Source organism: Lactuca virosa, chromosome 6 (genome assembly GCF_052849685.1).
Source record: "Lactuca virosa cultivar CGN04683 chromosome 6, Lactuca_virosa_CGN04683_v6, whole genome shotgun sequence".
In the NCBI taxonomy this organism is placed as follows: domain Eukaryota; kingdom Viridiplantae; phylum Streptophyta; class Magnoliopsida; order Asterales; family Asteraceae; genus Lactuca; species Lactuca virosa.
In genome coordinates this window covers 232,940,331-232,957,156 of record NC_136431.1, presented here as the reverse complement: position 1 = coordinate 232,957,156, position 16,826 = coordinate 232,940,331, and the positions used below count along the sequence as shown (strand labels likewise).

The 16,826-nt window shown below is 35.8% G+C and overlaps 2 protein-coding genes across 2 annotated transcripts; one reads left to right on the top strand and one right to left on the bottom strand.

Moving 5' to 3' along the window:
- Positions 1-6,214: 6,214 nt before the first annotated feature.
- RABG3A (RAB GTPase homolog G3A) lies at positions 6,215-8,201 on the top strand. The gene is made up of 7 exons (XM_079056181.1): positions 6,215-6,366; positions 6,461-6,487; positions 7,026-7,125; positions 7,216-7,362; positions 7,433-7,513; positions 7,610-7,755; positions 7,892-8,201. Exons 1-7 carry the CDS (start codon positions 6,314-6,316, stop codon positions 7,953-7,955), a joined length of 618 nt encoding a protein of 205 aa, XP_078912307.1. The 5' UTR covers positions 6,215-6,313; the 3' UTR covers positions 7,956-8,201.
- A 263-nt stretch (positions 8,202-8,464) lies between these two features.
- LOC145119455 (laccase-15-like) lies at positions 8,465-12,458 on the bottom strand. The gene is made up of 6 exons (XM_079055120.1): positions 12,366-12,458; positions 12,089-12,240; positions 11,046-11,290; positions 9,754-9,882; positions 8,735-9,673; positions 8,465-8,653 (listed from the first exon to the last, which is right to left on the bottom strand). Exons 1-6 carry the CDS (start codon positions 12,456-12,458, stop codon positions 8,523-8,525), a joined length of 1,689 nt encoding a protein of 562 aa, XP_078911246.1. The 3' UTR covers positions 8,465-8,522.
- Between the last annotated feature and the right edge of the window lie 4,368 nt (positions 12,459-16,826).

Below are 16,826 nucleotides of genomic sequence, written 5' to 3'. Positions count from 1 at the left end.
TCTTCCTTTCCGGTGAAGGTCGATGGTTTGCAAGTCAGAAAATCTTTGTACTTGCATCCAAGTCCATCATTTCCTCCATCGTGGTTATTCTGCCTAACAATTGGTGGGTTGGCTTGACCAATGATTCCACTGAAGTTTCCTCCTTCCGACTGCCCTTCATTCATTTCGGGCTCTTCCACTTGAATCGACAGTTCTTCACGATTCTGCCGAAGCAGGCGTCTAGTTTCTTCCATCTGACGATCCAACATCGTATGAATCATCATTTGTACCCCAACCATTGTCATTGGCTCAGGTGCTGCAGCTACTACAGGAGCTTGCTCAATCACTGGTGGTTGAGGTTGTTGATTCCTGTTTTCATTAGCGTTTCCAACTCCGCTTCTTGTTCTTGCCATTCTTGATCTATACACCGAATAAGGTGAATTTAGATCTTTATTCACGATAGATATTTAAATCATCCTTATCACTCTGAAACGTTTACATGTTAGTTCTAATATCGTAGCTATACGCTTAGAATTCTAAACACATAAGGTTTCCAAATCCGGTCGGCAACAGACCATAGATCCGAACAAATAATATCATATATGGAAACATATAGCATTTAGCACATAAAAGCATATTAGGTAGCTTTCCTAAAATATACTAGTGCTCGTGTCTAAAATTCAACAGATACTCATCTCACAATCTTTGCTTAGCATTCTAAGTTTAAGTCTAGAAATCCTACAAATTCCTAGTTCGCTTAAACTAATGCTCTGATACCAACTGTGACATCCCCAATTTCACGGCCAGAAAAGACCGATTTAATTTATGCTTTTAAAGTAAAATCAGAGTAATCATTTGATTAAAAGAGTTGCGGAATTTGTTCCCAAAACAAAATATGATAAAACAAAATTTATCAAAGCATTTCTTAAAGAAATGTATTTTCATTATATAACAAAATCTCGGGATGTCATGTTCTGATACAGACCAAAAGCATAAACAATACAAAATAGACCTTACAACAGTTATATATAACTATGGTCTATAATCCAAAATATCTTGACAAGTCATCCAACTTATGCTCTCGTGCCACTACCTGTAATACAAAGAAAAACTGAGTGGGTCAGGCTTGGGAGCCTGGTGAGCATATAGGGTTTTCAACCCACAATAAATGATTATATTAATTTCATCAACCAATAATAACCCAATTACCCATTCCCGCTATCCTCACTTTACGTCCCTAAAACAATTAACCCAAGGGACCTAGCCTAAGGATTTTCATCGGGGCGACAACACTGCTTTGGGGGTTTCCCAACAATTTATGTCAAATAAGGCAACCATGGGGGGGGGGGGATGGAGTACAACAAATGAACACCCAAGTTCATTAAGACCTACATGTTATGAGCCTGCTATAGTTCCACTGGACTGTCTAGAAAAGTCAGTGGTCGTCATCTATACTCCGCTAGATGACTAAATAAGCAACAACAACGAGGCCTCTCATAATTTTATTTCATCACACACCAACTGTCTACCCATGTTCTACCCAACATATTAGTAGATAAAAATATATACATTTATATACAGCTTAAACTTGTGCAAATCATTCATTAAACAATTATTTCAAATAAACAAATAATATATAAAGACATAACACGTATTTTATAAAGAATACTTCATATCTATGTGTTAGAAGAAAGTGACTACACACTCACATGATAAGACGATGATCGGACAGCACCTCGTCTATTAAAATAATCTTTTCCGATATAACCGGGACGTTTTCTTCAAAACCGGGCTTTACGCGGGCAGAGTTTCGGCTTGAAAACTATATTTCTCGGGATCTTCGGGGCTTCGGGACTAGCTTCGGGAGTCGGGATTAATACCGGGGATTTGGGGGTATATCTTGCACGCAAAACGAGGAAATACGGGAGAGAGAGAAGAAATTTGGCAAAAAGGTTTGGCAGCCTCGGCCTTCTATTTATAGCAGCGAGACCTCGGACTACGATGGGCGTACCGAGGCCCTACGCTGGGTGTACTTCGGATAAGAGTGCTAGGTGGCGAACTTCGGGTGGGGCGACGTGGCCTCTTCTGGACCGAGGAAAGCAGCTGTACGCGGGGCGTAACTTCTTTCGACGCGGAGCGTACCTCGCTGTCGACATGTACGCTGGGCGTACCTCCTTGTACGCTGGGCATACCTCGCATCCCTAGGCTCCCTTCGGATAAGTTTTGGTATGCGTGCCTCGAACTTCAAGAATTCATAACTTTTGCATACGAGCTCTGTTTTCAACGTTCTTTATATCCACGCGTAGGTGAGATTATACTCTACAACTCTCGTTTAGACTCTATTAGCTAATTTTGACTTTATTTTTATTATTTTATTTTTAACAGGCCGGGACAGGAAAAGTCCGTTAAAAATTCATAACTTCTTCATCCGACGTCCGTTTTCGTCTGTCTTTTTACCGTTGCACTACTAATAACGAGATCTTCGATTCTCGTTTAGATTGTTTCGGCCAAAAATCACTCCATCTCATATTCGAGTTTCGGGCTGCATACTGCTAAGCTGAAACTTAGAAAAATCATAACTTCCTCATATGAAGTCAGATTTAGACGTTCTTTTTATGCACGCTCTCGGTTTAACATATGCTACGAATTTTGTTTAGATCACTAAGGCTAAAAATCGCTCTATCGTAAATTTACATTTTACGTCATTTAGCGTTGTGTCGGTTCTGTCGCGAAACTTCGACATGTCATAACTCCTTCGTTATAACTCGGATTTCGGTATTTTTTATATCTCCGGAATCCTTGCCACGACCACTACAACTTTCTTCATAGATATCGAACTTACCTAGTATTTTATTGTTACGCTTATTTTTTTTATTCTTAATTCATTTAAGCCACAAAATTAAACATAAAACACATAATACTCAAATGATACATTTCTATTATTTCAAAATGAGTTACAAAGGTTAACCTAGACTATTACATCAATATTAATGCCTAGCCTAGAAACACGGGTGTTACACCATCTTCACGCCTTCATCGGAGTTTAGGCGAACACCACCATCTTCAAGTCACCTTCTCAGGCGACCATCTTCCTCAGCAAACCCTTCGATTACGATGATGATCTGGGTGGGTGTTGCAAATCCATAAGGAGGGAAGCCACAAGCCAGTTTCCAGATAATCAGAACATAAGAACGGCGAGACTGAAGAAGATGGCGACACCATTTTTCGATAAAAATGAGCTTACGAGATCTGAAATCTGATGAACAGATCTGAACGCCTGTGAACGACGAACAAATATGAACTCCTCTAAACGATAAAACGTCGAAGATGGGGAGAACGAAGGCGGCGACGATGTAGGGTTTGTTGAGGAAGATGGAAAACCTGATGGTCCGGCAAGAGGTGGTGTTCCGACGAATAGTTTGCAGATCGAGTCGAAGAATGATAATCGTCGCTGGAAATTCGACCGCAGACGCTGATGACGAGCAGATACGGTGGCACGGGCGAAATACAGATCTGGACAAATGAAAGTTTACAAATCGAGTTGTAGTGGTGGTGTTCAGATCACCGAAAAAACGAAGGTTTACAGATTTGAACGGTGGCGACCAGATCGGAGATCGGAGGATTATAGATGGACGATGGCGACGAGATGGTGGTCTATGGCAGGAGGAGGCGGTGCTATAGTCAGAGAAGGAGGAGATCCGACGAGTAGCCTTCGTCGGAGCCGGAGATCCGATGAAATGGTTTGCAGTCATAGGATTTAGAAGTGTATGTAATGTAGAGAGAGAGTGTGAAATATAATGATTTTTCTTTTTTCTTTTATTCTTTTTTAGTTATTGTAATTTTAAAAAAATGAATATATAAAGGGTAAAATCGTCATTTTAAAAAAAATCAAAACAAATTGGACCAAACTCGCAACAAAATAAAAACTTTGGACCTGTGGTGCTAGTCCAAATATTTTTGGACCAAAGTGGCAATTTTGAGCAAACCACATGGACCATTTGTGCAGTTTAGTCTTAAAAAAACCCACACTTTAAACCAAATATTTTAGGTTTGATTAAGTTTGTAACATTTGCAAAATGTAAGCCTATAAAAAATACCACCAAACAATTGTCTTCCTCTAATTTAGAGTTGTCTTTTTATAGAGGAGACTTGACATTCACCTTCCACCAACAATATGGGATGAGATGAGATTTAGAGTTGTCTTTTTATAGAGGAGACTTGACCTTCACCTTCCACCAACAATATGTGATGAGATGAGATTTCTTCATACCATATGTCTTTCATTATTTCAACAAGTAGAAATGAATTTCTCATTTTGATTAGTATTTTTTTCTCAAAATCGGTGTCACCGGGTTTAAACTCGGAGCCTAACATAATATATCATGCATAGTTAGAATTACAAATTAAAGTTATGTGTAAAATGTAGTATAGTATGTTTTATTAGGTACCTGTTTTGGTATTTGATATGGTCATGATGACAGTTGAAATGAGTCTTTCTTTTTTATTAGTATTTTTTTTTACCAAAATTGGTGATATCAGGTTTAAACTCGGAACTTAACTTAATATATCATCCATAATTAGCATTACAAATAAAAATTATGCGTAAAAAATTACATATTATTATGTTTTATCAGGTCATTGTTTTGGTGGTTGACATGACAATGTTGACATTAGAAATAAGTTTCTCATTTTAATTAGTATTTATTTTTTTTTATCAAAACCAGTGTCACTAGGTTTAAACCTGAAACTTGACATAATATATCATTCATAGTTAGCATTGCAAATAAAATGTATGCGTAAAAAATTAATATATTAATATGTTTTATTAGGTACTTGTTTTGGTAGTTGACATGATCATGTTAACCGTATAAACTTTTTACCCCTAGGAGACGAAATTAAGTAGTGGTTTGGGACCTACAAGACCCATACCACGTCCGCCCCTGCGACTATCGTACATTTAACAAATTTTATATTTCATGACATTTTTGATAAAAAAAAATCTCATATCAATTCATATGGATATTAGAATATTCACTGAATATTACCTATCAGGTTTTGGTATGGATTATTCAAAAAATAAAGTTTTTTTAAAATAAAGGTTAGAGATAAGGGTTTTGTAATCAATGTATCCAAATATCTTATTGATTATGTATGATCACTTTCCTTATTATTTTTCTCATCCTTATAACATTATTGATTCAACCCAGGATAATCCGTAAGGAACACTCAAAATTCTATGCATTAAAATCAATGAGTTTTTTTTCGAGAGTATGGATTGTTATATTTTCTTAAAAGTGTTCAAAATGGGTGAAATATAAATATCAGTGGCGGAATTTCAATCTTTCATTTTGGGGGGGGGGGGGGACAGTCAAAATTTTATATTTTTAGGCCTAATATGTATAAAACTAAAGTATAGAGACTATTTCTGCCAAAAAAATCAGGGGGAGGGGGGCTGTGATAAATATATATATACTCATCTAATATGAAAATTTGATAAAATTGACAAAAATTTTCAAATATGCAGTTGAAAAACAATTTGTGTAAAAACTACACAAACAACTCTAACTTTCAGATTGGAGTTGTCGTAGGCGGCTTGGACGTCTAGTTTTGCCAAGATAGCTTGAGTTACGTTCGAGCAACCCTAAATTCTAATTGATTTCTCAACTTTCTTCATTATGATGATGCTTTTCCAACGCATTGAAAATTGAAATCCAAAATCCTATAGAGGTTTTGGGGTGTTGCTTCAAAATACGCGAGACACTCCCCCTCGACACTAACCGCTGACCGGTCAACACCAAAGGTTTGGTCCCTTGGACCCCACAAAAGGGACGAGACCACCTTGATCATATATTTAATCATGTTTGGAATAGATATATAGATGTAGATTTATAAATAGCATTAGAGAATCTGAGTTTGGTGTTCCTTAAAAAAAAATTAATACAAAAACAACAAAATATACCATTTGACATTTATAGCAGTTTTTTTAGTTAGATTATATATATTTAAGACTTTTTATGTACTTTGAAGGTCATTTTTGTGTTTATTAATAAAAAAAAAGAGAATAGAAAAAATTAGGACGCACCGGTGTCTTCCTGGTCCGCCCACGTATGGGAAAATACCTTTTTCCAGAACAAGATTCATCGCATATAAGACAAGTCACGCTATAACCATATATACAATATGCATTATGTGTTGTACCTTCTTTGCTGTTCAACCTCAATTATATCATCATTTTCATAAAATCTTACAGAAACACAGATCGAAATTGGCGTCCCTTTTCACCACCACTTGTTGATCTCAATCTCTCTCTGCAGATTTGAAATCTTGTTCGATTATGGCTATGCGTAGAAGAACTTTGCTCAAGGTCATCGTCCTTGGCGACAGTGGGTATGTATGTAGATTTTTGATTTAGGGTTTGATTTGAAACTCGATTTCGTTCTCATGATTTTTACTTTTGAAATTTCACGTGATTTCTTTTCAGGGTTGGTAAGACGTCATTGATGAATCAGTATCCTGCTAACTTTTATGTTTTTCTTTAGACTCGTCGGTATGGGACCAAAAACGCCGTGGAGGGCCGATATGGCACCTCCACAACGTCGTCGTAACGACGACGGAGAGCGACGCCCCGTTCTTCTCTCTTCCTTCATCTATTTTTCTTCTTTCTTAGCCTCACAATGGCGTTGAATGCTTCGAACACCACCCCTAAAAAAGGTGGAGAGAAGAAGAATATTGATGCTTTTCCCGTTTTATTTGTATTTCTCGCTTTATCCTTTGAACGGAATATCTTGCTTTAGTAGAAAAGTACTTTTAGATTTTAGAATGTAGTGTTTAAGGTCTCATCCCCATGAAAGTTGTAACAAAGTTACAATGATCCTGTTTTTTGGGGCAAATTTACATTTCTACATCTTATTTTTTCATTTTATCTTTCTAACTCTTCTATATCATTGATGTTTAAGATACTTGATTAACAGCTAAACAGTTTATAGTTATACACTCAATATGCTGAATCTATCGGTTATTGTGAGTTTCTTTTAACTATTTTTTAGATATGTACATAAGAAATTCAGTCAGCAATATAAAGCTACAATCGGAGCTGATTTTGTCACCAAAGAATTGCAAATAGATGACAGACTTGTCACTTTACAGGTGAGTTAATTCTTTATTCTTAATTCTTAATTGTGTTAGTTTGTACCTAATTCATTTTTTCTTCACTCAAATCATAAAATTCGTTCCAAGATATGGGACACAGCTGGACAAGAGAGGTTTCAAAGTCTTGGTGTTGCATTTTATCGAGGAGCAGATTGTTGTGTTCTTGTGTATGATGTGAATGTGATGCGATCTTTTGATACACTTGATAATTGGCATGAGGAATTTCTCAAACAGGTATGTTAATTTGTTAATTTGTAATTCTAGTTTAATCAATTCATATTAATTATTTTTATTTTGTTTTTAGGCAAATCCACCAGAGCCAAGTACTTTTCCTTTCATATTGCTTGGTAACAAGGTCGATATAGATGGTGGAAATAGTCGAGTGGTATGGTTTCATTTTTTTAATAATTTAAAATTTTAAACTTTGAAGATTGATGTAAATGTAATTTTACTAATTTACTAAAAGTATTTTAATTTTTAGGTTTCTGAGAAAAAAGCAAGGGAATGGTGTGCTTCAAAAGGGAATATTCCTTACTTTGAGACTTCTGCAAAAGAAGACTTTAATGTTGATGCTGCATTTTTGTCTATTGCAAGAACTGCAATGGCAAATGAGCATGAACAGGATATGTAAGTGCACATAAAAAACAATAATTATTATTATTTCTTTCCAATTTTCTAAATATACAATGCTATATATGTAATACAACAGATGAATGAAAGTAATTTGCTATTTCTGATTTTTTTTTTGGGTTATATTATACAGATATTTCCAGGGTGTCCCGGAGGCTGTTCCAGAAACAGAGCAACGAGGTGGCTGTGCTTGTTAATCATATTGTCTGTTTGCTTGTTGCTGATGTCATCCTTGGCATTTTTATACGTAAGGCTGGCTCACAACACGTGTGTTTTTTTCTATTTTCAAAAATTTGAAACTTAAAGTGTTGATTTTTTTGTACCTTTTTAAAAATTTTCTTGTGGGATTCTTTTATTGAACATTTTACAATATTTGTAACATGCTTTTATAACCTTGAGATTTTTCTGGAAGTTATACACATTTTTGGTGCCTTTGATATAAACTTTTAGTGGTCTTATTGTTTTTCTTTTCTAGACCTTTTTAGACCGAAGACTAATATGATTAATATTTGTTGGTTTTAATAATATTCATTATTTTTAATGCGAGAGGAGTTATACTGTTAAAAAAAAAAAAAAGCAAATAGGCAAAGGGATAGTGTCTTATTCCATTAAGGAATTTTTCTATACATTGTGTACTTTTAAGTTCTAACATCAAATTACATATAGAATAAGAATCACACCGGTTAATAAGCTTTTAATTATAAGTTTTTAACGTATATCTTTTAATCCATAAAATAAGAATAAACGATGCAATGTACACGAAATTAGCATCGTGGCATGTGTTGGGGTGGTGGTAGGATGCGTTCTTGAGCCTCTTTGCCATTCTTAACGATGAATACTGTTTCCATCCCCCATGTAAGGTGACGTTCAAGATGACAATGCATGAACCATACTCCTGTTCCAAATTTATTATTATTATAAAAACAATTCAAGATTTATATTAAAAAAAAACTATGTAACGTAATATGCATCTTACCAGGGTTATGAGCTTTGAACCTAATCGCAACCCATCCATTTATTGGAACAATGACTGTGTTTCGATGAGGCGGGTCAACGAGGTTATACTTCAACGGGTCATTAATTTTGTCAAAGTTACCAAATCCCCATCCAAGGATGTAAAAATCGAATCCATGCAAATGCATAGGATGATCAATACCCGCTACCAAGTTTGTTCCTTGAAAAACCACTTCTATGATTGAATTATACTCAATCACCCTCACTTCCGTAGCCCTCTTAGGTGTTAGTAAAATCGATGGTAATTTGGTACTCGTAAAGTTGAAAAACAATGGAGGAACACTTGGAAACCGTGTCCCAAACACACCGTTGATGTTATAATAGTATGCTTCAAGTATATCAATAAACGGAGATACAAAACTTATGTTGTTCATACTAGCTGCTAGTCGTGTATCATTTGGCCCTGCACATGAATTGTTCTGACATGGGAATGCGTTTACAGAAACGGTGGAATATATTTGCATATCGTACTTGTTTAATGGGAATAAGAGTGGGCCCGGGCTCTTCAGACTGATAAGAAAGTCAAAAGCCGCACCGGAGTCGTTGTAAAAAGGTAGAGAAGGGAAGGGAGTGGTTGTTGATAAATTAGATCTATTATCATATTCAATGATTGCGGTGGTGGTGGTGTTATCAAAAGGAATGCCAAACGCGGTGGAATATGCTCTGGCAGCCATGTAGTAACTGCCACCGGCCGCCTGGGTTGCTTCTAACAAGCAATCAAGTGTTTGGCCGGGGGCGATTACTGCACATTCTTTTGTCAATGGCTTGGTGTAGCCACCATCGGCTCCCACAATTGTTAGTGAATGATTAGCAATGGCGAAAAAGAGGATTTCATTCATTGCAGCATTCACCATACGTAAAAGATATCTTTTCCCGTATTTCACATTTAACTTGAAGGTATCTGTAAAAAAACGTGTTAACCTTGAAATACTTTCTTTACAAAAGTTCGAGCTTCCAAGCATGTTAAATTAAGAAACTAACCTTGGCTCGAACATGGATAAAGATCACCCGGTTGACCATTGATGGTATAAGCATCAGAGTCTCTTGGGGCACCACCTGATGCGACAAATTCCTCGACCACTTCCATGATATCTTCTTTCCACCACTCTCCTGAAAGAATGAACATTTTTTTATTGAAATATTTTATTTATTCAACAATGTTAACTTAAATGGATCAATCGGTTTATTATGAGAAATAGTTACCTGTTTTCTTTAATTTCTTATGGTGTGAACTTGTTTATGTGTGATATTCTAATTGTAGGCTAAATTTGGTTTGTATCTCAACTAGGAGTCTGACCCGGTTTTTGACCCGATGACTTTGGTAGTCCCTTCCCAATGATGAAACGTTGGATTAAGTTTTATAAGGTTCAACCAAGAAAGTGTGTTTGATGCTAGCATCAAGACTGAAGATTCTGACTTTAGTGATCTTGGTATGAATGTTGAGTCGAAATTTCTCAGTCATGATGTGGGTACTGACCGCTCTCACTTGGATGGACCAAGTGTTAGTCATTCTAAAGGGTTAGTCAAAATGAAGGTATAGACTTTGATGAAACCTTTTCTCTTGTAGCAAAAATGGTTACTATTAGACATGTTATTGATCTTGTTGTTAATAAAGATTGGGATTTCAACTTAATATTAATAATGATTTTCTGTTAATAAAGATTGGGTTTGTTTTTAATGATGGTAATATTAATGGTGTTGATAGTGATGAGTTCTTATTGTATGATTTTGATGACTTATTTTCAATTCCAGTTCATATTTTGTATGATAATAGTTTAACTATTCAGTTGGCTGCTAATCGAGTGTTTCATGAACACACAAAGCACATCCAAATAAATGTTTATTTTGTGTGTGATACAATTTTGGATAGAATTCACAGTAGTGAAGATGAGTTTTCAAGAGCATACTGCAATGAGAACTCGTCTTCACTACTATACATTTCATCCGAAAAGATTAAGTGATCCATTGAAGGTTAAGATTTAGGGAGGGTATTGAAATATGTATGTACCTTTAACGTATATGGATGAATGGTGTATTATATACGAAAAATAGTTACTTGTTTTCTTTTGTTTCTTATGTTGCAGTGAACTCGTTTGTGTGATATTCTAATCATGGGCTAAATCTGGTTCGTGGGCTAAGTAGATGGGTTGGAGGAATGGGCTGGACAAAAGTTATATTCAAATCTGAATGAAAGAGTGTTTTTTCAATGTTTTCGGTGATAAATTCGTTAAAGATATAAAAATATACATGCTAAACAAAGTATATATACGTACCAAAAATTATGGGCACTTCCTGATAAGGCTCGGGGAAGGGATAGGTGGTGCCACGTTTGGGGTACACGATGATAGCACCATGGACGGTGGCTCTAGACCAATCGCTGTGAGCATGCCACCATAGTGTCCCGATCTCCGATGAGAATATGATCTTGTAGTTAAACGAATCACCTGGTTGAATCGGACACTGTGTGATATATTCAGGACCATCACTCCATGGATTCCGTGGTTGCTTTACACCATGCCTGAGGTTTTGAACTCATTCATATACTTGTAAAAAAATTGTGAAGATTAATTAAGGATATATAATATGGTGTTGAGTTATATATATGAAATTATTGAGTTGATCATATTGCTTGATCATTCTCGTAAACTGTATGTTGTTTATATAACATTCTCGTGTTATTGTCGTGCTAAACTTGTGTGCATTGTGCGTATGAGTTCGTATCTTGTGGGTTTGTGTTAACAGCTTTCTTGGTCTGCTTCTGCAAATTTATTGGCAGCCATGAATATTTTAAAAAGTGTTTTATGAATTGCTTTTTTACTAAATAGAATCACTACGTTAAATATAAGTAATAAATTTACCTACTTTATACTCTTTTGAGGTGGAAAGTATTCATATCTAAGACTGGGATTATATTTTTTTTATAACTAAATACAAATTTTTACTTGAAATTAAAATAAAATCATTTTATTCTGTGCCGAAAGCGGGCTTAACTTCATGACCGTTGCTCTAAATTTATTTAAAAGTATGTATTTTGCCAAAATCATGAGCTAGCATCGATTTGTTATACTTTATTTTTTTTTCTTATTAACATAAAACAAATAAGAATAAATATGAGTTTTGATCTGATAGTTAAACGATAATATTTAACTATTAGTCAAATATCTTGCTAGCTTGTTTTCTATAAAATTCTTGCCGTTCAAAAAAAATTAGTCAAATATCTTTACATAAATATGAAATTAAAGAATCTTGTGACCAAGTTAAGTACTATGATGATGTTGTAATTTGTAATGAACAAGAAAAGAGTTTCAACTCATACCAATGAATGGTGATGTTGTATCTTCCATTGTTATGGACCTTGACATAAATTGTATCTCCTTCATGAACATACAACGTTGGTCCTGGAAATTGTTCATTTACTGTTAAAATGGTTTTCGTTTCACAAAGTCGTGTATATGATGCTTCCTTCACCTACACAATCAAATATTTATGTTTAATTTATGCGATTTAAACCTAATTTTGAATGAAATGTTCACCATAAAACTTTATGATATTAAAGGGACGAAAAATGCAAACTTTTATTTAAACATACTTACGAAGAACACATGATGTCGACCCCATGCTTCTGAATTAGTGAATCTTGCTAATGATAAAAAGAAGAACAACAAGATTTTGATACTTAAAGGCATTGTAGATGACCATGCATACAGCTTCTCTAGTCGAAGTCATGTGAATTTATACATAGAATTGCGTAAGTGGTAGGAGGTGATATTAATTCAAAAAAGTAACGTGTATAGACTATATCGTCATGTTTCCATTAAGCTTTTTACGTATTTAGTTGAGTTACTAAATTAAATCATTAAATTTACCTAAAGATAAAGTGGTCAAAACAATAATGAAAATAAATACTAATAAAATAAAACCCAACAATAATTTTGTAGAAATCAAAAATACTATATTTTCACAAAAAGATTATTTGCTACAAAACTCCAACGTCGTCGTAAATTCTATCGTTAAACGTAATATGAGATTTATGGGATAATCATGCACAAAACTCGCTTTTCAACGTGGCATTAACCTACGACTATTATTTTTCGACAAATAGCTACCTATGAAATTTGGTTATGAGTTTGGAAAAAACTATTCCACGAAAAAGTAAATAGTATAAAAAGAAAAAGTAAATAGTATAAAAAATTTCTTCACTTTTTAAATATTTTATGAGTTGCAAAAAACTAAAAGTTAGGAAACTAATAGCGGGGTTTAAGGTTTTCACTCTATAAGAAGAAATGAAGTTCGTTATATTGTTTCTTTTATATATCTTTGTTTTCAAAAGATGTCTAGAATTCGATAAAGTAAAAGATGTGAAGCACCTCCAATACGCGTTTGAGGTGTTAATATGTATGAACACATATACAATGATGTAAATATCCATTTTGAAATCTTAAATGATGTGATTAAATTAATGAAGTTGCAAATATAGTTATCCGGTCAACATCCAACCTATTTTTATTTTATTTTATTTTTTTTATTTATTTTTTTTTTTTGGAAATGGGGAATAGAAAAATAAATAAAGACCCAAACAATAGAAATAAGTTATGTAAGGGTAAACAAAGAGAACAAAAAAAAACGGTACTCTCTTTAAATAGAGTCATAAGAAATACTCTCTTTAAATACAACCATAAGATAAAAAATGATAGCAACTCCATTCTGTTCAGCTTTCCAATTCATTACCCATGTATTTATTCCATTCAAAAGATTGAGTTATGATGGAATCTGCAGTTTTGGTTGGATTGACTCCAATCTTTTTGAAGATTTTATCATTCCTTGCAAGCCAGATATTTCAGATGGTAGGATATAAGATCATACATATAATGTATTCCTTTTCTTGGGACAATTCCCCCATGAGAAAGCATAATCAACGAAATCTAACACATTCCCGAATTGCAAGTATTGAATCCCCCATGAGGACAATGATGAATTTTGATACAAAATATAAGTTAGTTTTTCATAAAAACCGGCAACAGAAGACTTAAAAAATAACAAGTTTATTTTAAGTTTATAATAAAACCGAACCATCAATGATCCATTTTGTAACACTCAATTTCGAATCGCTTCATTATTCGGGGTCGTTTTGCTTGATCATTAGTTATCTTAAGGCTTAGGGCCTTGGGGAAGAAGAGGATTAGCCCTTTTTTATGTGGGTATTATAGATTAGGTGATCCTAGAGTTCGATTGTGTTTCAGAGCCCCAGGGTATAATCGTAATTTGGTAGTTCGGGCCTTTATGAATTTTGGGTTTTGTTCGGGAAGTTTAAGGTGAGGGTGAGTTGATAAAAGTGTAGGGATTCTCGTCACCTTTACGTGGATATAAAGTTCGTCGAAAACGGACTTAAAACGAAGGAGCTATGGTCAAATAAAGTTAAAACTTTGTGAAGGTTCATCGAGTACGCGAGGCGTACTCGTCGTGTACGCAAGGCATAGTACATGGACAGATCGCGGGTTCTTTCGAATACGCCAAGTGTACTAAGGGGTACGAGGGGTGTACTCCCTTCAGCAAGAAACCTTAATTTCTAGGGTTTTACCCCTGTTTAAGCCTCATTTATTCTTGAGCCTTGTTCCTTACCAACCCCCATGCCTCCTAAACCCTAATATTTGACCCCTTAGCCACCATCTTGGAGTTCTTAAGCTTTTGTGAGGAATCTTGGAGTGTTTTGTGCTTTTTGAAGAGATTGAAGGTTGTTGATGGATCATCACTTGGAGTGGGGCTTGTAGATCCAGAAGTTTCTCATCTTTTGCAACCTATTGAAGGTAAAAAGCTCTCATCTTGGCATATCTTTGGATAGATCTTGTTTGGGGTGGTTTATGACACATTTTGGTCCCTTTGGTTTGTCTTTATGAGGTTGAGCTTGCCCCAAGAGTTTGGACACTAGATTTGGAAGTTTTAGGTGTCCTAAATGTATAAAAATGTAATATTGATTGTTGATATCAACCCATGCATGTGTATTAGCCTCTTTGTTGAAGTTGTAATGTAAGAAACTTGGATTTAGGACCCATTCGGCCATGCAAAAGCTCAAAGTTATCGACTTTATGAATTAAGGCATGTTTTGAAACTAGATCTGAGCATTAGACGTTTTGGCTTAAAGGATTAAGACATTTTCTAAGTTGGTTGTGAGCAGGGTGAGTACACGGGGCGTACATCCTAGTACGTGGCACGTACCAAGCCAGTCTAGTGTACACTGAGTGTACCAACTGAGTACGCGGGGCGTACTCAGTCTGCTAGGGTTTTTTTGATGTGTTGAATTTTTGACCTTGGACCATTAATCAGAAGTTTGACCATAGTTGACCATTGATTATTTTGGTCCTTTTAGGATATTTGGCCTTCTCAGATTAGGCCTATGATAGGTTGGGTCCCATTTGGATATTTGGATCTTAATGGGCCTTATGGTGCCATTTAAGGGATTTGGGCTTATGATGCTAGTGGATTGGTCTTTGGATTTTGGCAAAGTAAGGAAAGGGGTAAAATGGACTTTTACCCAGAAAGGTTTGGTCATTGGACTAGAATTCAAGATTGGGTCGGGAATCAATTATTGATGGAATATTATTTGATGATGGCAGTGCGAGGTTTCCGGTAGCAGCTGTTCGAGTGTTCGATTATCTTGGTTTGAGGTGAGTTTTTATCACTATACTTGCGGGTCGAAGGCACCAATGTCGGCCCTTTGCATTCGATATCCTGTTATGCATGCTATTGTAATGTAGTGATATGTTAGATCTGTATGCTGGTATATAGGATGTTGCTATGCTTAGTGATCTATAGATCTGTTTGTCCATCTATTGGCTAACTGTATGTTATTTTGTTATATATATGTGTACATATTTGGTTGGTGGTTGAGGCTTTACTGCTTTGTGCGTGAGCTAACAGAACGGGGGAATTCCAAACTGATGGTTGAGTGAGCCCGAGGGTATTCCATCCGGAGGATGAGAGGACCCGTTGTAGATTGGCATTCTGTAACAACCCAAAATTTTCAAAAAATTTAAACTTTCCAAAACAACCGGTTACTAATAAAAGTGTTTACAAAACCATTTTTCCCAAAACATGATTTAAAATCAGAGTCTCCCAAGATCCAATCACTAGTAAAACCAAGGATGTGTACGGTCATGCATTCGCCTTGCCACGGACCTATGAGCACTTGAAACAATAAACTAAAACTATAAGCACAAAGCTTATTAACTTTCCCCCCAAAATACCACCACACAAACAGATAACATATACAAACAAGCATGCTCAAATAATCATGCCTGGCCCAATCAGCCTCGGGCTGGAATACCAGGCATATCTACGATGGGCCCAGTCATCCCCAGGATAGAATACCCTCGCATCATAAGCATGTTGGTCCAATCAACCATCAGGTTGGAATACCAAACAGGTCGGGTTCAATCAACCATCGGGTTGGAATACCCCAGGCCTATTGACAGATGCACAAAGCAGTCCAGTCTCACCATATACCATACAATCATGTCGGGTCCAATCAACCACTGGGTTGGAATACCCTAGGCCTAATCAACCATCGGGTTGGAATGCCAATATACAACGGGTCCAGTCATCCTCGGGATGGAATACCCTCGGGCCCAATTAACCATCGGGTTGGAATTCCCCCAGTCTGTTGGCTCATGCACATAGTAGTAAAACCTCAACCACCAACCAACATATAACTAGTCAACAAACAATCGGGCAGATTTACAGATCACTAAGCATAACATCATCCTATATATAAGGATACCGATCTAGCAGATCACTACAACACAATAACATACTATCACATAACAAGATATCTAATCCAATGGGCCGGCCTTGGTGCTTTTGACATGTAAGTACAGTGAGGAAAACTCACCTCAATCCGCTAATAATCAAATAATTGCTCGGACCGCTGAACCGGATAACCTTGCGCCAACTAACAATAAATACAATCTTAATCAATAATTAACCCGATAATCCAAAATCTGAGGCCCACTCCATAAACCAACATCCTAAAGGGTAAAAGACCATTTTACCCTTTTCTT

What these genes read in the sequence shown, in the direction of transcription:
- RABG3A (XM_079056181.1), top strand. Translation starts at nt 6,314, where the DNA reads ATGGCTATGCGTAGAAGAACTTTGCTCAAGGTCATCGTCCTTGGCGAC. An exon ending in AAGACGTCATTGATGAATCA is followed by an intron (nt 6,488 to 7,025) that starts GTATCCTGCTAA and finishes ACTATTTTTTAG; the next exon opens with ATATGTACATAAGAAATTCA. An exon ending in AATGAGCATGAACAGGATAT is followed by an intron (nt 7,756 to 7,891) that starts GTAAGTGCACAT and finishes TATATTATACAG; the next exon opens with ATATTTCCAGGGTGTCCCGG.
- LOC145119455 (XM_079055120.1), bottom strand. Translation starts at nt 12,458, where the DNA reads ATGCCTTTAAGTATCAAAATCTTGTTGTTCTTCTTTTTATCATTAGCA. An exon ending in TACAACATCACCATTCATTG is followed by an intron (nt 11,291 to 12,088) that starts GTATGAGTTGAA and finishes TCAAAACCTCAG; the next exon opens with GCATGGTGTAAAGCAACCAC. An exon ending in GGAAGTGCCCATAATTTTTG is followed by an intron (nt 9,883 to 11,045) that starts GTACGTATATAT and finishes TCATTCTTTCAG; the next exon opens with GAGAGTGGTGGAAAGAAGAT.